The sequence below is a fragment of the Corvus kubaryi genome, unplaced genomic scaffold, assembly GCF_017639235.1.
Source record: "Corvus kubaryi isolate FWS band 111438036 unplaced genomic scaffold, C.kubaryi_AGA036_p1.0 37219, whole genome shotgun sequence".
Taxonomy (NCBI): Eukaryota; Metazoa; Chordata; class Aves; order Passeriformes; family Corvidae; genus Corvus; species Corvus kubaryi.
Window position 1 is genome coordinate 77401 of NW_024581062.1, and position 22812 is coordinate 100212.

Genomic DNA, 22812 nt, shown 5'->3' on the forward strand with positions numbered 1-22812 from the left:
CATATAAACCAAGGTAAGCTGCTTCCCAACATTTCCCTTGAGTCCTGTGACATCTCCCTGCCACCGGGAATGTGCCCACAGGGACAGTCAGCACGGCATTCCGAGGAAAATCTCCATAAAGATGGGATTTTAGTTCCTGCTGATTTGGTTTTAATGCTCCCTGTCCCGCATTGCCACCACGTGGGACTTCCTGCCTCAGGAAAAGGAAAATAATCAGGAGCTCTGCAGTGAGCAGAGTGCTTTATTGGTGCTTCCAAAATAAAAAAGCCTTGCGGGAAGTCTGGATGGGGCTTGGAGCAACCTGATCTTGTGGAATGTTCTCTGCCCATGGCAGGGGGTGGAATGGGATGAGCTCTAAGGTCCCTTCCAACCCAAACCGTTCCATGAATGAGTAACTAGGTGGAAATCCAGAGGGACAGGAATTAAAGGAAGAGCTGAGAAATGAATGCAACAGACTCAGGGACACGGAGATTCCCTTAAAACCCAGTTTTTTATGGAAATCTTATCCTCTGTCCAGAGACAAACTCATACTCACCAAATCCCGTCCAAAAGCTTGGGACAGCACCATCTCCTGCTCCAGCTTCTTCTTGATGTACTCAGCAGACAGCACCATGCCCTGTGGGAAGCGGGAAGACACAGCAGGATGTAAATGGGATCTCAACATCCAGCAGCCAGAAGGTGAGGAAGCTCTGGAATGTCCCTCAGCATGGATCAGCACGGAGGGAGAACTGACTCCCCTCTGCATTTCCAAAGTTTTGGCGTTTAAGGAGTAATTAAGGAACATTCCAAGGGCCTATTCCTGAGCTTTTAGAGGGAAAACCCTTAAACACAGGATTGTGGATTTGGTACTTCGGGCCCCAGGACCTGGGGCAGAACAGAGAAATAGACTTGGATATTCTGAATATTAGTGTTTTAAAAGCCAAATTATCCTATTCCAGGTAAATCTGTAAAGGAGTTTTCCATTTAAATCTGGGAATAAAAGTGTGAATTATTCTGAGATAATAATACCAACACCAAAGGGAAAAGTGGCAGCACTAGGATTTAGTTCCTGCCTTCTCCAGCCATCAATATTAAGGGAATTTGGCTGTCAGAGGACATTCATCCCAAATTATTAAAAGTTTTTATTCCTTAGAAGTCAAGAAGTGCTGGAAGATGGGAAAGATCGTATCTGTGTCTAAACATTCCTCCTCTCTGCTGAGGAGTGTTGCTCCCTCTGTGTGGTGATACCAAATCTAGTTGATCCAATTCCAAGTGCAGTTACAAACAAGCAACTGGAATTTGGTTTGTTGCATAAATTCCTGGTGGTGCCACAGTTTAATTCAGTGGGAAGTGAGCCTGAACTCCAAAAAATGGGGGAAAAAATGGGGAAATCATCTCTTTGGCTGTTTTTTTCTTTAAATCCCCACCTGAAAATGGTGTAAGTACAATGGGAATGTTACTGGGGGCTCACTCTCCATCTCTGAGATATAAAAGGATTCCTGGCTCCAAAAGCAAAGAAAAATATATGTAAATAACAATATATAAAACCTCAGTTATCCTGGAGAGCTGGATCGGGGGCTGGAGTTAAACATGACAGGATAACCAGAGGGGAAAATCAGGGAAATCAGGGAAATCGGAGGAAGAGCTGAGGGGGAAAATGGCGGGGGGAAAATGAGGGGGCAGAAATTTGGCGGGAAAATGAGGCGGGAAAATCCAAATCAGGGATAAATCTACATCAGGGGTAAATCTACATCAGGGATAAATCAGGCATATCAATGCTGATTCTCTTGCAGCAATATCACCACATCAAGCCTCCAGAGATCAAGTTTTATTCCATTCTCGTGGAATTTCTTGGATTATTTCAAAGAGGGGCGGAAAGGAGTAAGAGGAGCCAGTGAGGACAAGAAAGCAAAGAAACATGGAATTTTCCAGGTGCTCAGTATCCGAAATGCCCTTGATCCCAATCTGGAGGTTGGAGAGGGAAAGCAGGACAGCGGAGACCCCATTCCATGGAAATGGGAAATATGGGATGCTGCCACCACCACAAAGCACCGCAGTGGTTGTGCCTTATCCCAGCTCCCAGCAGCTCCCCAGCTTCCAGAAGAGTCTCCATTCCCAATCCTAATGAGAAGTGAGCAGCAGGCCACTGATCTAAATCCCCACCATGAATTTGGGATTCTATTTTTAGGGAGCATGACCCAAATCCACGGTGATGTCACTGCTGGGATGTTAGTCAGCCTTCAGGATGTGTTTTTGGTAATTATATCTTAATGGAGACCGGGATTTTAATTGTTATGGAATGACACTGCAAAATTCCATTTAGATTTTCCATTGGAAAAAATTCCTAAATTTCATGGAATCCTGGTTTGGGTTGAAAGGGACCTTAAGGATCATCCAATTCCATGGGCAGGGACACTTTCCATTAGCCCAGGCTGCTCCAAGCCCCATCTAACCTGGTCTTGGACACTTCCAGGGATGTGGCATCCATAAATTCTCTGGGAAACAAATCCAATTTCGAGTTAATAAAACCATTTGGGCTTAATTTTGGAAGTTGACATGTAAATAAACAAATGGAGCAAGGATTTAGGGAAAGGGAATGGAAATATTCTGCATTGTTTTGCATCCCAAAGGCACACAATGGCTCTGGGATATTTGAGATTTGGGGGGAAAGCCTCAGAAGGGTCTATTTAGGAGAGAAAAATGTAGGAAATTCTCATTACTGGATGTTCTACCAACCTGGGATCATGGCTGAGCTTCCAGGACTTTCCAGCAGCTCCTTCTTGTCCTCCTGGTTGGTTCAAGACCAGGAAACAAAGCTCCATAGCATCCTATTTTCACTAATTTTGTCCTGGGAGCTCAACAATTAAATCTGGATTCACCCCCTTGGCTCGGGATTATTTTTAAAATTAACCTTGTTATGAAACCAGAGGATTTTATTGCAAAAATAGTGAAGTTGGATTCTTCTTTGAGTTATAATTCTTTTTTTTTTTTGGCATTCTAATCCCTAAACTTTAGTTCCAGCTCTATTTTTTGATCCAGAATAGCTCAGAGCCCTGATAAATACTTTTTAATTGTGACATTGGAGCTGTGCTGTGATAAAAAAATCTCACGTAAACAGCAAGACTGGGAATTTGAGGATGGCTGATGGACACCCCCGGGGATGGGTGGGACAGAATCAGCAGGAAAACACCCCAAATCAAACAGATCCTGGGAAAGCTCCCACATAGCCAAGTCCTTGTTTCCAAATTAAATGTGTAAGTGAGACATTGGATTTGTTTGGTTATTAAACTTGGCTCCTGGACATTAAAAATGCCTTTAAAATTCCATTATCTCCCTTAGTTTTCCCTCGGGAATCAACAGCACATTACTGTCTGCAGATTAATATTGATAATAATTCCAGACGAAGTGAATATTCCTCTCCTGGCAGCAATCCCAAAAAAAAACCCAAACCAAAACAAAAAAACCACAAAGGACAAATAAAAGCTCTGGCTGGAACAAAGGGAATAAACTGATAATGTTCCATGGAAGTCACGGGCGGAGGAATATTTTCATATAAAGATCAAAAGCAAAGCCAGTTTCTGCAAGGATCTATTCCTGGATTTTCATTGAACCATGGAATTCTGGAATGGTTTGGGCTGGAAGGGACCTAAAAGCCCATCCAGTCCCATGAACAGGGACACCTTCCACTAGTCCAGGTTGCTCCAAGATCCATCCTCCAAAGTGTTCCTGCCCAGAGCAGGGTTTGGAAAGGGACCTTTAAGGTCCCTTCCCCTCCAAACCATCCCAGGATTCCATGATTCTACTTCCTAAAGCAGAGGGAAAAGGTTTGGCATTCTGGTAGGATGCCATGAGGGAAGCAGGAGCTTCCAACTCATGGCTCCCAAGGACTTCCAAGCTCCATATCCCACCTTGGGCAACACCTGATCCCCCCCCAGCAGCACTTCCACTCCATTCCTTCCAACCTTCACTCTGGATTTTCCTTTCCCAACCTGGCACTGCAGCTTTGGCAGCTGCCAAATTCCCAATCATCTTAAAAACTTGGCACGTTGTTCCTTTGCCAGACAGGGGCAAAGGTCAGCTCTGGAATAAATGGATTTAGCCAGCCAAGAGCTGCTCACAGACATGGAGCATCCATCTAATTTCACGGATCCGAGTCCTGCCAGGATCCTTGGAGGACATTCCCACCACAGCAGAATTTTAAGCACACTCTCAGGCTTTGATTGGAAATTCCTTAAAGGTCGTTGGGAGAAAACGTCGTTTGAGTGGCTCCAGGAATTTCGTTCTGGGTCTCCACGATGCCCTTCCGAGTTCGGAATTCTCTAATTGTATGGAGTTTTTAATTACACGCCCAGCGATTTTTACTGTTCCCAACGATTTTAACAATTCCCACTAATTATTCAACACCTCAAAGCCCTTTCTGTCACTCCTTTTTCAAGCAGTTAAGACCATTTGGGGGTTTATAATTAAAAAGTGAAATAATTAGAAAAATCCACAGGGTTTGGTTTGGGATCATTTTCCCTTTGTTTTCCCCACCTTGTGTCCCAGCCACGTTCCATGGTGCCCCTCAACCGGCAGGCGCTCCGCGTCCCCCGTCAGATCCGTCAGGGCATCCTGGAAGAAAAGCAGTCACCTTGCTTCAGGTGAGTCGAATCTGGGACATGATTCTGAACCAGGAAGGGCTCCAACTCTCTGGAATGTCCACCGGGGAGGTCACCTCATATCCCACTTACTTTTGGGGACAGAGTTCCACGGATGCTGATGACCACCTTCTTCTTGTCATGGTCCACGGCCACGTAGAAAGGGGTTTCATAAACCTGGAAAAGATCAGGAGAGACATTCCCGTTGGATTATCCTCAGGGAAAAGGAGGCAGAGAGAGCAACAGGATTTGTGTCCAAACAACACAAATGGACATGGAGAGAAAAGGGCTTTGTTTCCCTTCTTTGTCCCACTACAGCTGGAAGCAGGTAAATCCCGCTGGGAAGGGGGTCTGGGATTGTCCTTACGGCATCATGGCAGGAAGTGTAGACGATGTCCACGGAGGTCATGTTCTCGTCCAGGAAGTGGCGCCGGATGGCGATGGCGTTGCAGCCACAGCAGTTGTCCTCCTCGATGGTGACGCCGGGAGCGTAGCGCGGACGCGATGGGCACAGGCAGCAACATCTGCGGGAGGGAGGCACAGCTTTGAGGGAAAAAGGCTGGATTTGGAGTGGCATTCCCAGAGGAAAGGGAAAGGTGGACACTCCAAGCCTTATCCCTACGGCAGCGAGTGCCAAGGGAAGGATAAAACCACAGAACAGCCTCAAAATCTGGGCTCGGGTGCAGTTTTCCTTCTGAGCACCAGAGAGAGCTACAGTGCAGCCAGTCCCGAAGGAATCCAAGCATGGTGGGGTGGGATGCCTCCTCAAAGGATACTATGCTTGCAAGTGCAGTTTTCCAGTGCTTCAACATAGAAAAGCCAACACTGACCGAGCTCCAGGCTTATTTATAGGAAAAAACCGGGTTTAGAATCATCCCAAAATAAAAAGAGAAGCACAGATTGATTTTCCTTCTGTCTCTCTCATAAATAAAAGTATTCCCAAGGAATTACATTCCTCCCAGTAGTCCAAAAAGTGCCAGAAGCTCATCCCCACATTGAATCTAGTGACAGAATTCTGGCAGCTGGAAACAGAACCCTGCACCAGGGCAAAAATCCTGAGCTGGAAAAATCCAATTAATCCAAGGGAGCATAGCCCAAGCCAGGCAAATCTTGGAGGTCTTTTAATCAGGACCCAAATGTCAACTCCCTGATTTTTGAGCTCCAAGAAGCTCTTTTTGGACTTGGTGTTGTGCCAGGTGAGTTCTCTCCACTGGCTGTTCCATGCTCCAGAGAGGATGGAGCAGAGGACAGGCTGGTTTATTTACGAGGAACTGGAAGGGATTCAGGAAGCGTTTGGAATATGAGGCCTGGAGAGATGGAAAGAAAAAACATGAGGAGAAAAAGGCAGAAAAGAAATCAAGCAGGGGTGGAACAGCAATAGGATGAAATAAATGTGGGGAAAAACAAAGGGTATTTCAAAATGCGGGAAAGCCAGGCAGGGAAGAAGGGGTGAGGGTGGGCACTCACGAGCAGGATCTGGCCAGGCGGCAGAGTCCACACGTGGGCTTCCTCATGAGGTAAATGGGCCATCCATAGGCAGCCAGGGCGAAGAGCATGTAGTAACACACCTCCCGGTACCGCTGCATCTCTTGCTGGAAGACACGGGACTCCCTGAGCCTGGAATCTCTCGGAATTTCCCCCCCCATTCCCTTTTCCCATAGTAAGACACGTGCCAAGAGCCAGCCCCCTCTCCCAGCTACGCTGCGGTGACTGAGGACAGCGAGGTGGGGATGCCAGGCAAGAGCCACCCCCCCTCCCAAAGATCTCTCTGTCTGATTTCCTGAGGAATTCTCTGGGTATCCCACCCTGCTGCCAAGGAAGCTGTTTCCTGCAGATTTGGAAACGAGCTCCCTAAATATCCCCTTTCCAGCAGGCCGGAGGATGCCCAGAGAGGGCTGCAAAGCCAATTTAGGGCCATGTGCCGCGATTGTGTCCTATAAAACCTCAGTTATCCCAGACAGCTGGATGGGGGGCTGGAGTTCAACATGGCAGGATAACCAGAGGGGAAAATCAAGGTAACATCAGGGAGAAATCGGAGGGAAATCGGAGGAAGAGCTGAGGGGGAAAACGGCGGGGGGAAAATGAGGGGGCAGAAATTTGGCGGGAAAATGAGGGGGGAAAAATTGGGCGGGAAAATCTGAATCAGGGATAAATCTAAATCAGGGATAAATCAGGGATATCAGTGCTGACTCTCTTGCAGCAATATCACCTCATCAAGCCTCCAGAGATCAAGTTTTATTCCATTCTCGTGGAAATTCTTGGATTATTTCCAAGAGGGGCAGAAAGGAAGAGAAGCCAGTGAGGAAAAGAAACCAGGGAACACAGGTGGGTTTGGAGAATCCCACATCCCAGGGACTTACCGCATTCTTCAGATCCAGGTATTTGGTGTTCCTGGTCACTGGCATTCCGGACAGGAAAGCTAAAATGTCATTGTTTGCCTGGAAGTCACAAACACATAGAAAAATTCCCCTGTGTGACAGCAAGACTAAAATCTACTCCCAAATATCCCAACCAGGCCCCTCAAATAGTTCCAATGGTTTTATTCCTGCCTGATTTTAATCCCAACTCAAGGGGGAAGAAAAACTCATTAAAAGAAACCAATTTCCTACTGGGCTGACAATCTGCAAACCTCAACAGCAGCTTGGAAAACTGGGAGCTTTTCCTTCTGTAGCCTGAATCCCAAACCAAGGGAAAAAGCCCAATAAAATAAATCCATTTCCTACTGGCTTGACAATCTGCAAACCTCAGTAGCAGCTTGGAAATGTGGGAATTTTTCCTCCTGCAGATTGCTGGAGTCTTCTCCACATCACTGTACAGTGGGAATAATCTTCCCATTCATTTGGGAAAGGGCCTTGGAGGCCCTTTTGGGATCAAGCGCTCCCCTTGTATCACCTGCCTGGAGAGGATCATTCCAGATTCCAGACTTGGAAGGGAAAAACCACAGGGAAAAACTTGGGAAAAGCTCCTGAAGTCGCCATTATTGTTCTTTCCCAGCTCAGCGAGCAAGAACAGCCCAGAAAGGAGGTGGGGCAGAGCCAGGCGCTGCTCCCGGGGAAACCCGGAGCAGCTGGGAAGCCGAGATCCCCAGGTTCTCCCACCTCATCCAGCACGGCGCTGCGCTTGGCCCGCTGCCGCTGCCGCAGGAGAACCAGCCCCGCGATGATGTCGGAGGGGACGATGTCCAGGTCTCGGAAAAATTCCGCAAAAAGGTAGGCGATCTCGGAGTAGGCGTCCTGCAAAATCCAGGGAGACAGGGGTTGGAAGAGGAGGAGGAATTTGGGTGTGGGGGGCCTCAAAACAGGACGCAAAGCGAGAACTGGACTCATTTCTGGAGCTCTGCCTCCGAAACAGCCACGAGATTCCTGCAGGGAATGCCAGATCTGGACTAATCACATGATTATTGTCTCTTGTTTATTTTCCACCGTCCCACTCGGGGGCTGGATTTGTGCTGTGCGTGGGCACAGAGAACACCTCGACATCCAAACAGCTCGGGCAGGACAAAGGGAGGGAAAGGGAATGTTTTTGGCTCTCTCTATTACACAAAACAGAGAAAATGGGATGGAAACCAAGCAAATCCCAATCCAGTGCAACCTCGGAGTCATCCTTTCTCCTCCAAAGCAGAATAAAGGCCATTCCATGAGGAAAAAACACTAGTTTTGTCCTATTTAAGAGTCTCTTCAACTCTAACTTTGCCCTGGGTTCCTTTTTCCCATATTTATCCCAGATCTGGGATCCTTTTGCCCAAATTTAACCCAGATGTGGGATTCTTTCACCCAAATGTAACCCAAATCTGGGATCCTTTTGCCCATATTTAACCCAGTCCTGAGATCCTTTGGCCCATATTGCCAGGCCTCTCCAGGTTTATTTTGGATGGCACCCAAGCAAAAAGGCCTGAAAAGGAAAACCTGGAAGAACGAAATCATTAAATGCAGAATTCCCAGGAATGAAAGTGACTGAACTCAAAAAAGGAGGGACAGAAGTGAACATGACCTGAGAGGGTCAAGCAAAGGCTCCGGAGCAGAGGAACAAAGATATTTTGAGGAGAAATGTCCTTTTCCCACTTTTTGCTCTGTATCACAGGGAAAAATCCCACAAGATCTTACAGGAGAACATTCTGGGAGGCTGGAGAGGGGCTGGAATGTGGGTCAGTGCTGACCTGTCATTACTCCAGCCTAAGGACAAGGGTGACCCAGAGGCTGGAGCAACGAAATGTGGAGCTGTACCCACCACTGGTCCGCATTTGACTCCTGCCATCCAAAGCCTTTCCTACAAGGATGATCGCAGCCTTATCCTGAACTTTTATCCTGTGTTTTCATGGTATCCTTTATCCAGCATCAAAACCCACAAGAGTGGAGTGTTGTGGGAACCCCGAGCACTCCAGGACGGGATTTCTCCTCTCCCTTCTTTGACCATCAAGACAGTAAATCCCTTCTCTTCCCTGCAGGAATGACCTACATCCTTTTATCCCTGCCAAACTCCTGGAGCGTGGGATGACTTTCTGTCATTTTTCACTTCCCTACAAAAGCCAGTAAAATCCCCAGTAAGAACTGGGGCTCCAGGTGCCAACTCTCCGTGCCAGCAGAGCCTTTGGAAAGCCAACGGCATTCGAACCGCAGTATCCTTGAAATCCTGACCTCATCAATCCTAGCACGGCTCCTGTGAGCTCACAAGAAATGCCAAGAGCCTCCAAAGGAAACAGGACAAACACCCATTAATCCAAAGTGGCAGCTACAGCCCTGGATGCTCCGACAAAAAAAGGCCCTGATGGAAGAAGTTCAATGCGGATTTTCCGCTCCAAAGGAACAGCTTTTCCTGGGAACACCTGATGTTATTCCTGTTTGTCCACCTGGAGTGCTCTGCTACAAACCCTGAAGGCTCTGAGGCTTCAGGCTTCGCCCCAGATCCTTTCCCCAGAGCCATGTCCATCCCATAAAGCTCTTTGCCAGCCCAGAGGAGAATGATCCTCTGCTGCTACATTTTTTTTGTTTTCCATGGAGCCTGGGATGGGCAGCAATGGATTCATTTCTGATCCATTACGTGCTCATTCATTCCACACGCTGCCATGCCAGGACACAATGTCAGGGCTTGTTCCTGCAGAGAAGAGAGGCTGCGAATTGCTCAAAAGCTGGATGTGAAGTGGAAATTTGACAGCACGAGGAACGCGAGGTGTCTGGGATCCACTTTTATTCCAAACTTAAAAAAAAAAGAGAAACAGTCACCGCAGAATGGAAAGTTTGCTAAAAAGAACTCAAAATACTTGGAATACTTTGCAATCCTGAATGAAATGGGAGTTGTTCAGGGCATTCAGGTGCCTGCCAGGGCTCTCTCTCCCAGGATGCAGCATCCCTGCTGTGCCCTCAGGACAGGAGTCTCCAGCTCCTGGGCGAGGTGACCTGGATGTGCTCTCAGGGAGAAGGGAAGCGCCTCTGCTCCAGAGCACCAAGGAAAAGCTGCTGTGGGAGCTGCCAGAGCACAAAGCTCCTTTGGTTTCAGTTTTCCAGATGGATTTCCAGATGGATTTCCCCAGCAGATAAGCTGGGAGCTGGCAGGCCTGGGCTTGAACTTCCCAGCGGGACAGCAGGTTGGGACTGGGACATTCCCAGGGAACATGGTGACATTTCAGCCAGGGAAAGGGATCCTGGGAGGGGCAGCATTCCAGGACACAGTGCTGGATTTCTGCACAAGGGCTGTGACAATTCCTGCAGCCTTCCATGCTCTGGAATTCCCCAGCACTCCCTAAGAAATGCTGTTAATCCAATTCAGCACCTGCGAAGAACAAACGTTCATCTGACTCTCCTTTATTTTCCCACTTTCCCTTTGGAGCTTTCAATCCCAGGCTCATTTCCCTTCCTCTCCACGTTCACATCCCTTCCAACGTGCTCCTTTTCCCGCTGTATCCTTTAGGAGCACGAACTCTGGGCTATATTTAGTGAGGACACGGCGGCTGTGGTCGGTCCCTTGGTGTTTTCCCTGTCATTTTCTGTGCCCTTCTAACTGGAGTTAAACGTCTGGGCGGACTTTTTTGGCCACTGCTGGTTTTGTTGGAATGTCCTTGATAAATCCCAGCTTTTTCCCTGAGAGGTTGTAACTAATTCAGAGCCCAGTGTCCGCGAGTGCACAAATCTCCTGATTTTTATGACGTTCTCCTACCTTTGGGAACAATTCCCTGGTTCTGCTGGCTCCTTCAGGAGTCCTCAAATCCTCAGAAATCCAGCCAAATTAGTTAAATCAAAAGCAAAGTTTTCCAGCTCCAAAGTTTGACTCGCCTCTCCACGAGGTCCTCAGGAATGCTGGTGAATCCCACCCTCAGGCACAAACCTGCTCCCAGTGATTCTAAGGAGAATGGAATGATAACTTTTGGGGAAGGAATTTCAAGGCCTTTACCCTTCCCTGCTAGAGAACAGCAAGGGAAAATCCCAACGGCAGAACATGAAAATTCCCAATGATCTTCATGTGGATCTATGGATTAAGCAGTAGTTTTTGACTGTCAGGAAATCCAGGAGGGATTCCTGGAAAGAACTTCCAGGTTTTTGTTTTCCCATTTCCAAATTCTGCTCCTTAAGGGTGTGAGATGGATGGAAACAACAGGAGAAAGTGTTCAGGAAGTGGCTGATAAAGGGAAGCAGGAGCTGCCCAGGAAGTGCTGCCAAATGTGATCCCAACCTGAGGGAAAACAGGGATTTCTCCCATGGATACTTTGATTCCCAACAGGAGATTTTTGGTACCCACCGACTGCGAGTCCTTCGTCCGCGTGCAGCAAAGGAACACTTTGAGCCTGCGTGTCCAGCTGCTGGCTTGTCCCTCTTCCAGGCGGTGTCTGGGAATAAAGGGGAGAGCAGGAATGTCAGGAGAGGCACAACACACCATAGGATCCATGGAGTGGCACAACCTGTGCTGTGTCTGGAAAAATGGGATAAGGTCCCCCCAGTCCTCCTGTTCTCCAGGCTGAGCCCCCCCAACTCCCTCAGCTGCTCCTCGTGCTCCAGCTCCTTCCCCAGCTCCGTTCCCTTCCCTGGATACGCTCCAGAGAATTGTGAATCCGCAGGATCGAGCTCTGTGCTTGGATACCTGCTACCCTGCCTGAATGGGATGCGTGGAATGAAGCTCCTGTTGCAGCTTGGCAGCTGCTCCACGTGCCAGGATGTGCGGCCACTCAGGAGGAAAAAATCTGCCTCGGGATGAGGGAGTGGGAACAGCACAAGGGACCCTGAGCACTTCATACACGCTGTTTTTCCCAATCATGGAACCATGGAATGCTTTGGGTTGGAAGGGGCTTTCAGGATCATTGTGTTCCACCCCCTGCCATGGAAGTAGGGACTGATCCTGTGCCAGAGCGCCAAGCATCCTGAAGTCCACAGCTCCTTTTTTTTTTTAAGGAAACATGGCTTTAATCCAGGTCTGAGCAATCCACAATAAAACACCACTCCATTTTCTGGCAGGGCATCCCATCAGGAGAAGCCCAAGCCCAGGAAGTGGGTTGCACCTGGAAGGAAAAGATGCTGGCAAAGGAATATTTGCTTTAAATGGAAGGAGCAGATCCCACAGGGATCCATCAGCTCGTGCCTGAGTATCTGAACACAGCTCTCCATAACCTTTCGGAAGACCCCAAAAGAGGAATGGGAATACGAGTGGCAGCAGGGCTCTCCTCCCCCAGATTCCTGAAAACTCCAGAATTTCCCTGGTGGGGTTCAACAACCAAGTGTACTCCGAGCTATTTTCCCTCCACCTTTTCCCAAATTCTTTCTTCCTAACACCAAACTTCCACACGTTCAGTAGGAGCTCCAAAGCTCCTTGGAAAAGTCTTGGCACAACAAGCCAAGCCTTTTATTGGGCTGTTTCTTTTTCCCAGCCCACACACAACACGATGCCACTGGGAAAGGAAAACCACCGTGGGACACAATCCAGCCAGGCAGAGAACTTCCTCATCTATTCCTTGGAAAGGATTTCTTTCAGCAAGAGGGAGAAGTTGGGAATATACACTTTGGAAACAATTGTTTGAGCAGGGAACAGTCACATTTGATGTTTGTTTTTCACATCATAGCCCACAGCGTTTGCTTGTTAACAGCTGTTAACATTCCCTTCCCAGAGGGAAAATCCACGAACAGCAGGAACAAGCTCTCTGTAAATGCTGCAGGCCTGGAGGGAAAAACGTGGCCAAGGGAGAAAGGCCTTCACTCAGCTTTCTGGGATCTCAAAATTCCCCACAGAGGAGATAATTTTGGGGTTGGTTTGAATCCACTTCCGCAAGCTGTAGAGCCCAGATCTGCTTTGGAAAAATCATCACAGAATTCTGGAACGGTTTGGGATGGAAGGGACCACAAAGCCCATCCAGTCCCACCCCCTACTGCGGGCAGGGACACCTCCCACTGTCCCAGGTTGCTCCAAGCCCTGTCCAACCTCGGACATTTCCAGGGATGGGGCAGCCACAGCTGCACTGGGAAAACCATTCCAGTGCCTCACCACTCTCACAGGGAAGAATTTTTTCCATGGATGTAGTACTACATCCACAGTATCATCCTTCTCATCTTCCTGGGAATGCCCTGATCCCAAGCAGCAATCACACGCTAGGCATTAATTCCAGATATTCCAGGCTACTGTAACATATTGGAAAGGTCAGGAAGAGTATCTGGCATTCCAAAATAAAACCCAGGCTCCTTCCCACAAAACTTGACACGTGATCCTTAGAAAAGCCTTGTTTTCCCTCATAAAGGATCCCATTCCAAGTCACTGGAAAAGCCTGTATTCAAAATACAGAAACCCAGTAAAAAATGGGAAATTTGCAGAGTGTTTCTTGAAAGCCTCATTTTTCATCCCTTAGACCCCAGTGCCCTCCAAAGCCACATTCCTCAAGGACAGTCACATATCAAAGGAAACAAAGCCTGTTTGTGTTGTCCCCTACTGGAAAAAAATCCTTCGGAAAAAGCTTTGCTTGGTGAAGAAAAGCTTCTCCTCTCCCATCTGGGGAGCTCCAAGATGGAAACAATTCTTAATTAAAAGATCCGACTGCCAACACAAAAGGAATTGCTCCGTGGCCAAGACTAAATAGGAGAAACCTCAGGGCAAAAGGTTGGATTTTGGAGAGGAAAATAAAGGAAGGAAGGGGATTTGGAAGGAGATGCTGCCTCGAAGTGAGGAAAATTTAAGCACAGACTCACTGTTTCCACGAAAAACGCTGCTATGGGATATGGACAAACAGGTTCTTGTGGTCAGCAGGGTCCACAGGATCCAAAAATCCAGTGACTGAGGCAGAATCCAGCTGGATTCTGCACGGCTTCGCCTCCTTTGGATGCAGGTGCCCACACACAGCACCTGACAGGGAGCTGCAGCCTGCCAAAATCCCCCTCAGCAGAGCGGAATGCTCCCTGCAGCAAGGCAAGGAGAAGGGCAAGATCCCAAAAAAAGCAGGACACCCTTCCAGAAACCTTGCCCTGGGAAGCTATGGCTGCCCTATCCCTGGAAAAGCTCCAGGCCAGGTTGGACAGAGCTTGGAACAACCTGGGATAGTTGTCCCTGCCCATGGCTTTAAGGGCTTTAAAGATCCCTTTCAACCCAAACCATCCTGGAATTCCCTGGCTCTGGGAGGATTTTGGGTGCTTGTGGCCATGAGGACACAGCACTGGTAACCCTGAAACCCTCCATTGGTTCTTTCCTTAAATTTTTGTGTCCTTGGACAGAAGGGAAGTTCAGTCTGCTGTGAAGACAGGCTGGGAGAGCTGGGAATGTTCAGCACGGACAGGAGAAGGCCCCAAGAAGACCTTAAAGTGCCTAAAGAGGATCCAAGAGAGCTGGAGAGGGACTTTGGACAAGGGGCTGGAGGGCCAGAGGGAAGAGGGAATGGCTTCACATTGACAGAGGGTGAGTTTAGATTGGATTTTGGGAAGAAATCCTTCCCTGAAAGAGTGGTGAGGCCCTGGAATGGATTTTCCCGAGAAACTGTGGCTGCCCCATGCCTGGAAGCATCCAAGGCCAGGTTGGAGCTACCTGGCCTAGTGGAAGGTATCCCTGCACATGAGAGGGAGTTGGAATTGCATGATCTTTAAGGTCCCTTCCACCCAAGGCACCCCGGAATTCTGGGATCCCATGGAATGCTGCCTTACCTCAGGTTGTAGGTCCTTAGGTTGCGCTGCCGGCGCTTGGTGGCGCGGAGCTTGACGAAGGTGCGTCCCGTGGGATCGAAGACGCACAGGACAGTGATGCACACACTCAGGATCACCACCCAGTTGCACACCACCATTCCTGAAAAAAAAAACCGGGAGTCAGGTGCTCTGGCCCCTTACTTCCCACCCCAAACGCCCGCAGCAAAAGGAAATCCTCTGGAAAGGCTTTTAAGCCGCAGCTGGATGAATCTTCCGGCTGTTTTATGGGGCCATTAAATGCTCCCTGAGTATCCGGGACTGCAGCATTAACATCATCCCCACCACCAGGAGACTGGGAAAGGCTTCCAGGAAAACAGTAAAGCCATTCTGAAGGGAAAAAACGGAGTCTACAGACAGCCCTTCCCTGGGAACACGAATCCCTGCCTGAGTGCCGGCAGCACAGGCGGATGAATGGAACGACTGTTCCGAGCAATAAACAGGAAAACAAGCCCCACATTGACAGCTCCCATCCACTTCCCAGAGCCAACCGGCACAGGCGGGAATGAAGGATGCCCGCCAATCCGTCGGAATGGTCCCAGGGCGCATTCCAGCTCCGTACCCAGGGTGACACTCTTGGCTGTGATGTCGTTGCAGGAGGTGTAGTACTGCGTCAGCCACACGATGCCCACGATGGCGTACACGAACTCGATCACCAGGATCGCTGGAAAAAACGGGAACAGCACGGATAACAGCGGCCCTTTCCCTAAGGATGAGCTCCTCTCCCCACTTTCTCACAAGGAACAGGTTACTTAGCAGGGCATGAAAAGGCTTTGGAAGGGGATGTGCAAGGAGACGAGCCAAAAGCGCGACATGTTCCTGACGGCTCCGAAAAAATGGGATTGTGGAGGGGTCAGCGCTCTTGTTTGTGTCACAGGTATGAATCAGAGATCCAGACCTTCCTCCCACGTCACTGGAAAGACTCCCTGAGGCAGCAGGAATCACAGGACCCAAACCTTAACTACCTCCAACAGCTGGCCTGACTCACGGATCCAAAATAAATCGTGTGGATCCAGGATTAATCCTGCTCGCTACGCTTAGCACACATTCCCAGCACCTTCGCAGCCCTTCCCATAAGGGTTCCAAGGAGACGGTGCTTAAGGAGCTCCTCGGTTTTGCATGTGACTGTGCTAACAACCTAGAAACTGGGGATTAACAGTGCTTCCCTGGAACAAAAAAGCCGGGAAACTGCTCTGAAGAGCCCATCCTCTCACTTTCTCCCCAGAATTCCGAAGGACAGGTGGGCAATCGGGTGTGGAGAAGGTGAATACCTTGCTTGGGATTGTCAAAGTTTTGCTGGAGCCGCGCGACTAAATCCAGCCTGGCTTATTCCACCCACCCTCCTTATCTCCTGCTGGCACAGAACCTTTCCCTAAGTGGCTTTGCTACAGACCTGGAAAGACTGGAAATTCAGTTCCAGGAGACAGAGCTTTCCCGGGCAGGGAATCAGGGCTGGGACTGGTTCCTGATGAACCCAATTCATGCCTGAGTCAGGCTTTGCTTCCCTTGGCTCCTCTCCCCTCTTGCCTGCTGCAGGACAGGAGAGGCAGGAGGAGGGATGAGACATTCCTGGGTTCACATTGGAGTTAATTCCCTAAATTCCTCTGCATTAAACAGCACACGCTTAAATTGGGACAGTCACATGGACCTTGCCCACGCACTGGTCACGCTCCCACTTCCATCAGCACAACTGATCAACCACCAGGAGCAAAAAAAACCCAGGAAAAAGGGAATACAAGACCCAAAATCCAGAGTAAATCCCACTCCTGAGCACACGGAGAGTTGAAGGAAGGAAAAGGGATATTTGGGGGGGGGCAGGAAAACCTCTCTTTGGATTCTCCCTACCTCCCCTGCCCCATTTAGTCTGGTTTTAACACCAACTGCCAGGCTCTCCGTGCTTCCCTAGGGAGACTGGCTGGGAAGCTGGAGAGGGAGATTTGTTTGCTGTTCACGTTAATGACTTGCACTGAGCATTCCAAGTCTTCCAGACTGAGCTTTCAAGCAAGGTTATCCCTGTTTTAGTGGATTCTGCAGGAAAACAACCTGGCAAAAAGCAGGGATGCAAACCCACGGGATGATTTGTTTGGAATGGGTTTGGCTCTGCATCTCCAAAGATTTTTCTCTTAAAATCTTCACTCGGCACAGAAAAATCTGATTAAATTTCTGTACCTGGAAGGCAACAGAACCCAGGGAAAACAAGCTAAAAGGGAACCAGGGGATCAAGGAATAATCTCTTCCCTGCTCTAGTTTTTGGTGAGGGAGCGAGACAGGAATTGCTTATAGGAAGAAAAAGGGAGCGAGCAGGTGGAAAACCTATTTTCCTCCCGGCGCCTGGGAGTGGGTTGGATGGAGGGATGGATCAGGTGAGTGAAGAGGCAAAACCTCGGAGTCAGAACCTTTGGGATTTATGCCTCTATCCTTGGAAAACGTAGGGGGGAAAAGAGAGACAGAAGGGGAGCAGATTCCATGCGAGGAAAAGGAGGCTATTTGGGACATCGCCTGCCAGTCTGACAGCCGACAGTGACAAGGCGCAGCCTATGGATTCATCGGGATGCACGGCACATCCCGGCGGCCATCTGGCCGTGCCGGCAGAGCGGGGAGAGGAGGCTCCCGGGAAGAGCACGCAGGGGCTCCGGCCGCTTACCCAGTCGGACATAGAGGACGTACTGCATGGAATCCCGCGGCTCCGTGTACAGGATGCTCCCGCGCATGCTGAGCCAGATGATGGCCAGCTCAGCAATCATGCAGCTCAGCAGGATTCCCAGGTAGCCCCGGCCGTGGTCCACCAGGTTCAGGGAGCACGTCTCGTTGGGATTGTACACCAGCCCGAAGAGCACCACCGAGAGGATCACAAACCTGCCGGGCAGGAAAGGCAAGGGAAACCATGGAATATCCCCCAGCTCCTTACACTAATCTTCGTTTGGGCCCCAAATCCCCACAAGCCATCCAGAGGCCCTGCTACCCCTGTCAGAACCATTTCATCCGTGCCACATTATCCCATGGGATCTGCCACTCCAGAGAGACTGTGGCTGCCCCATTCCTGGAAGTGTTCAAGGCCAGGTTGGATGGGGCTTGGAGCAACCTAGTGGGAGCTGTCCCTGCCCATGGCAGGGGGCTGGAATGGGATTGAGGTTTAAGGTCCTTTCCAACCCAAATCAGGATCCTGTGGTTGTTTTTCCTGAGCCTCTGCACAGAACCACAGCCCCGAATTCCAGAAGATTCATCCCTGAATGTGTCCAGGACAAGGTTGGATGGGGCTTGGAACAACCTGGTCTGGTGGAAGGTGTCCCTGCCCATGGCAGAGGGTTGGAATTGGGTGGTCTTTAAGACACCTGGATGGGCTTTAAGGTGTCTTCCAACCCAAACCATTCCAGAATTCCGTGACTGTTTTTCCTGAGCCCCTGCACAGGAATACAGCCCAAAATTCCAGCAGACCCATAGCTGAATGTGTCTGTAACCAGGCTGGATGGGGCTTGGAACAACCTGGCCTATGGAAGGTGTCCCTGCCCATGGAAGGGGTTGGAATTGGATAGTCTTTAAGGTGTCTTCCAACCCAAACCATTCCAGGATTCCATGACTGGGTAAAACTGCAGATACAAAATGCTCAGGAGTCTTCTGTATCATTCCTAGGGATGAGCTCTAAGGCATCTTCCAGCCCACCCCATTCCAGGATTCCATGCCTCTTTTTCCTGAGCTTCTGTACACAAACAGAGCGCCAAACTCCAGTGGGGAATCTTGGGTGGCACAGGAGGGTAACAAGGAGCTCTGGTCAGGCTCTTTGGAACTAGGATAGAACTTGGAACAGAGCTTAGCTAAGAAACACAGAAGATGGAAAAATGTTGGTGTCCATCAGGAATGCCCCAGCCAAACCTTCCAGCCCCGTGTAGAAGCACAGGAAGAACTTCCAGCCGTGCCAGGAATAGCCAAAAGAATTCCTGAGCGAATTCCAAGCATCCTTGTGCCCTTCTCACTTACCAGGTGGTGTGAAGGAGGAAGAGGAAGACGGCTGGCAGAACCAGGTCATCGCTGCCCACAGACCAGCGCCGGCGGAACACGACAATCCCTGGCATGGCTGGCGGGTCCCAGGAAGTTCAGCAGGCACGGCACTCACCTCCTGGAAAAGAATGGAAGCAAAGCTGCTGCTGAGCCTCTCCAGCCCCCTCTGGAGAGCCCCACAACCTGGGGTTTATCCCAGAGCTGCTTCCTTCCAGCACCAGGGGGCACGGCGTGCTCAGGAAGGAGGGCTGGGAGTTGAAGGAGTGGGAAGTATTAGGTGAAGCCGGTGTGTAACTCATCCAGCTCCACTTCATGGGATTACCTGGAATCCTGTTAGGCTGCGATGGTGAGCAGCCACCGTGGGATTTGGGACAGGTCATACTGGCCTTAAATCTCTGGAAAACTCTATTAAGGTGTTTTTCTGTGGACAAACCTGCTGCCAGGCTCTTGTTGTCCAACAATTCCCCCCCATCTTGGCTCAGGGAAGCCAAAATATCCATTAACAGTCAGTGGCAGCAGCTGGGGAACTACGGACTGGCTCCCAACAGCACTTCCAGTGAGGATACTGGCTCCTAGGAGATCTCCCGCTGCACCAGCAGGGGCATCCTGACAGCTCCACATCTCCATCGCATCCGCACCAGCCCTGACAGGCACGACCAATTCCAAGGTGGAAGATTGAGGAGCTGCTGTTCCTCCCCGTGTTTTGTTTGTGCTCCTATTTTTAGGGCTTCCCAAACCCTTTGGAAAATAGAAACAGGAGCCGTGCAAAGTCACGAGACTGCACAGGGCGCTCCAGCCTCCTCCAGCACAGCCATCCCACTCCATCCCAGCTGACCGTACTCCAAGCTGCTCCAGAGGGACTCTGGCAGCACACCTTATCCCACTCCTGCCTTCCTGGCCCAACACATCACCCACAACCAGGAATTTTCCTTGGTTTTGCCGAATCCGGGATGGCGTCTTTGCTATCAGCCCACAGCCACCAGGGATTTCTGGACTGTGGGATCGGTCCTGTCCCTCTTTCCATGCCCTAATCCCTGTCCCACCTCTTACCTGCGCTACCAGGGAATGCCACACCTCACCTGCATCTCTCTGCTCCAAGCTCTCCCAACTGATCCAACTCAGTTCCCAACCCCACCAACCTCCCAATTCCCACATCCAGGCACTGCTGCTGGATGCTCCATCCATGGCCTGTGGTGGCCATGCTCTTCCCAAGCTGCACTTCCAAATCAGTAAGTGCTCTTGGATTTTTGCCTCTGTGAACCCAAAAGCAAATCGCCAGGTCAGGACAAAGTGTCCTCATCCATTACTTAAGACAGGATTTCCAACAGCATTCCCGAGGGAATATCATCTGCAACGCTGCCTGTACCAGGCAAAAAACCCCGTTCTTGGATATGATGGCCCTAATTTAATGCTGTCGGTAAAACAAATTAGAAAGGGGAGGACATCCATAGAATTCCAGCAGAGTTTGGATAGGAAGGGAGCTTGAAGATGATCCAGTTCCATCTCCCTGCCGTGGATTGGGACACCTCCCACCAGTCCAGGCTGCTCATGATTTAAACTAAGTTGAACCTTGCACGTAACACAAATGTTGGGTTTGGGACAGCCCACGGCACCAATTCCTGCTCCGTCCCACTAAATCCAACCCAGCAGTCAGGTGTGGTTACCCCACCAGTTCCCAGAACATCCCAAATCCGGAGTCTCCCATCCTGTGCCGACACCCACGGCCACTGGAATGCATCTTCCAACCCGTTTCAGTCACCCATTACTGAAAACCTACACAATCCCCTCAAATTCCAGGAGATTCCATAGCTAACGGGCTGCTTCCAGCCCATCACTCGGTTGAAGGAAACGCTCCATTCCACAAACAAAGCGAATGCGGAATTCCGACGCCATTTGGATTCCCACTTCCTCAGCACAGAATAATCAGAGCGCTGGGTACATTCCAGCTCTACCTTCACTGCTCGGGCCATCTGGAGACTCCCTCCCAGCCCCATCGTGCCTGTCATTCACCAGCCGGGATAGCTGGGATATCACAAACCCTGGATACACCTCCAGCTCTCTCGCTGCCTTTGGACAGCACCTCCCAGCCCAGCTCCGTTCCCGTCATCCCTCGGCTGCATCCCGCCAACACGCTTTCCAGAACTCTTCCACCCCTCCGGTTGGGCTCTCCCAGTTCCCACCACCCTCTCCCAGTTTGAGAAGCAGGATATCGACGACGGCAACGAATATCCAATGTGGATTCCTTATCCACGGCAACAGATGGGGACGGAGCAGAGCAGCCTGTCACTCGCTGTCACACACGGGAATACTCAGTGTGGAACTGTCACTCCGCTTACCAGGCTCCCAGGGCGGCAACACTCCCAGTTAATTCCCAAAGACTCCCAAATTTAAACCAGGAGGTTTGGGACTTTGCCCCTGCTTTGGAAAGGAGGGAGACGACGACAGAAGGTCTGAGACTTGAAAACCCACCAAAAACAGCTCTCGCTGTGAGGACTCTCCGGCTTCATCCCAGCACAGCAAATCCCAGGAATTGTGTTTTAAGATGCTGAAGATATGATCCGGCAGAGGAATTGGGAGGAAGCGGAAGGTCGGAGTGCAAACAGCCCCGAGATCACTGACCCTGGCTCTGCGACAGCAATAACCCTCACACTGCCCCTAAAACTGCTGGAAAGAGCCAAAAATTCCCAGGATGTTGAAAGCTGAATCCCAGTACAAGCAGCCCCAAGCTCCCAACACTGAAATAAGGGAAGCACATGCACAAGGAGTACCCTCGGAGCCCAGCAAGGTCTAGGGAAGCAGGAATCTTACATGGCATGTGGTCCAGCCGCTGCGCATCCTCCTCTCCCAGAAGGGTATTTCAGGAAAAGTGCATATCCAGGGAGACAGGCATCACAAGCTCAGGAGGGAACAGCAAACTCTTCCTGCAGCCATTGAAAATCCCACTCGGCAAAGGGAAGCACGGCGTGGGATCTGGGATCTGCCTGCCGACAGAGCCAGGCATCATCCTCAGAGCGACTCCCTCCCTGCACCTCATTTATCCACCGGGAATGCCGAGAGCCAGAGGTCGTGACTCCCCCCTTCCACACCCCCCAGCACCCTCTGGAAGGAAGTGACATCATCCCTATTCTGAGGAGATTGTACGTGGATTGTGGGAAGGAGGACCGGGAGCGAGAGCGGGCAATGCTGTCAGAGATGCGGAGCCGGGAGAGGAGGAAAACCCTCGAGCGGCACAAACCTCCTCCCTCTTCCCACTGGGAAAGCGGGAGCGCTGCCGGGAGCCCTCGGACACGGCCATGGCATCGGGCTGGGAAAGGCTCCTGGCCATGGACTCCCCAGTGAATGGCCAGGGGGAGGGAACTTGGATGGGACACAAAAGGGACACACAGAGGGGGCCACCCCGGGCACAGAAAGGAGAGACTGTTCCAGAGGAGCCTCTCCCGGCCTTTCCAGCCGTTAATTCCTTGTGACATGCACTGGGCTATGACAGGATGTGGGGGAAGGGGAGAATTAGCTGTCTGTAGGGAAAGGCTTAGGGAAAAGAGCAAGGGAGAAAAACGCTACCGTGTGACAACATTCCAGCTAAACCTCCGAGACTTAGGCTAATCCAACAGCCCATCCCACCTGACAGGAGCCTCCTCGGGGAGAAGCACACAAGGAAATAAAGCTGAAGGAAAAAGGCTGCGCCTGGATCCTGCACGCCAGGAGCCCACCCACACCACAACAACACCCCCGGAGTCACCCACTCCCTCCACCCAAATCCAGGCAGGATTTGCTCCAAGCTCCCAGCATCGCAGATTCCCGAGGCACCCACACAGCCCAGTACTCCTCATCCCTGCATGCACAGGCTCCCAACCCCCTGCAATTCCCCATCCCTATATCCAAAGGTTCATAACCCTCTGTAATTCCCCATCCCTGCAACTCCCCATCCCCGCACCCACAGGTTCCCAACCCACAGCAATTCCCCATCCCTGAAACTCCCCATCCCTGCATCCACAGGCTCACAACCCTCTGCAAATTCCCAATCCTGCACCCACAGGTTCCCAACCCACAGCAATTCCCCATCCCTG

General features: G+C 50.4%; 1 protein-coding gene and 1 long non-coding RNA gene across 5 annotated transcripts in view; both read right to left on the reverse strand.

Moving 5' to 3' along the window:
- Nucleotides 1–22812, reverse strand: part of DAGLA (diacylglycerol lipase alpha) — a 57105-nt gene that overhangs the window by 13747 nt on the left and 20546 nt on the right. For 3 of the 4 annotated variants that reach the window (XM_042022610.1, XM_042022612.1, XM_042022613.1), the window contains 12 exons: nt 18725–18863; nt 17394–17605; nt 15312–15413; nt 14714–14852; nt 11346–11433; nt 7715–7849; nt 6977–7054; nt 6084–6208; nt 4984–5140; nt 4710–4793; nt 4513–4590; nt 536–616 (listed from right to left, as the gene is read on the reverse strand). In XM_042022610.1, coding sequence (XP_041878544.1) covers nt 536–616; nt 4513–4590; nt 4710–4793; nt 4984–5140; nt 6084–6208; nt 6977–7054; nt 7715–7849; nt 11346–11433; nt 14714–14852; nt 15312–15413; nt 17394–17605; nt 18725–18819 — 1374 coding nt within the window. In that variant the 5' untranslated portion in view covers nt 18820–18863. Of the gene's footprint in view, nt 1–535; nt 617–4512; nt 4591–4709; nt 4794–4983; nt 5141–6083; nt 6209–6976; nt 7055–7714; nt 7850–11345; nt 11434–14713; nt 14853–15311; nt 15414–17393; nt 17606–18724; nt 18864–21553; nt 21823–22812 lie in introns of those variants that run through there. The other variant, XM_042022614.1, reaches the window with a different exon arrangement.
- On the reverse strand, nt 9786–11339 carry LOC121661946. Its single transcript, XR_006015137.1, has 2 exons — nt 10767–11339; nt 9786–10382 (listed from the first exon to the last, which is right to left on the reverse strand). It is a non-coding gene; the product is annotated as an uncharacterized LOC121661946 (long non-coding RNA).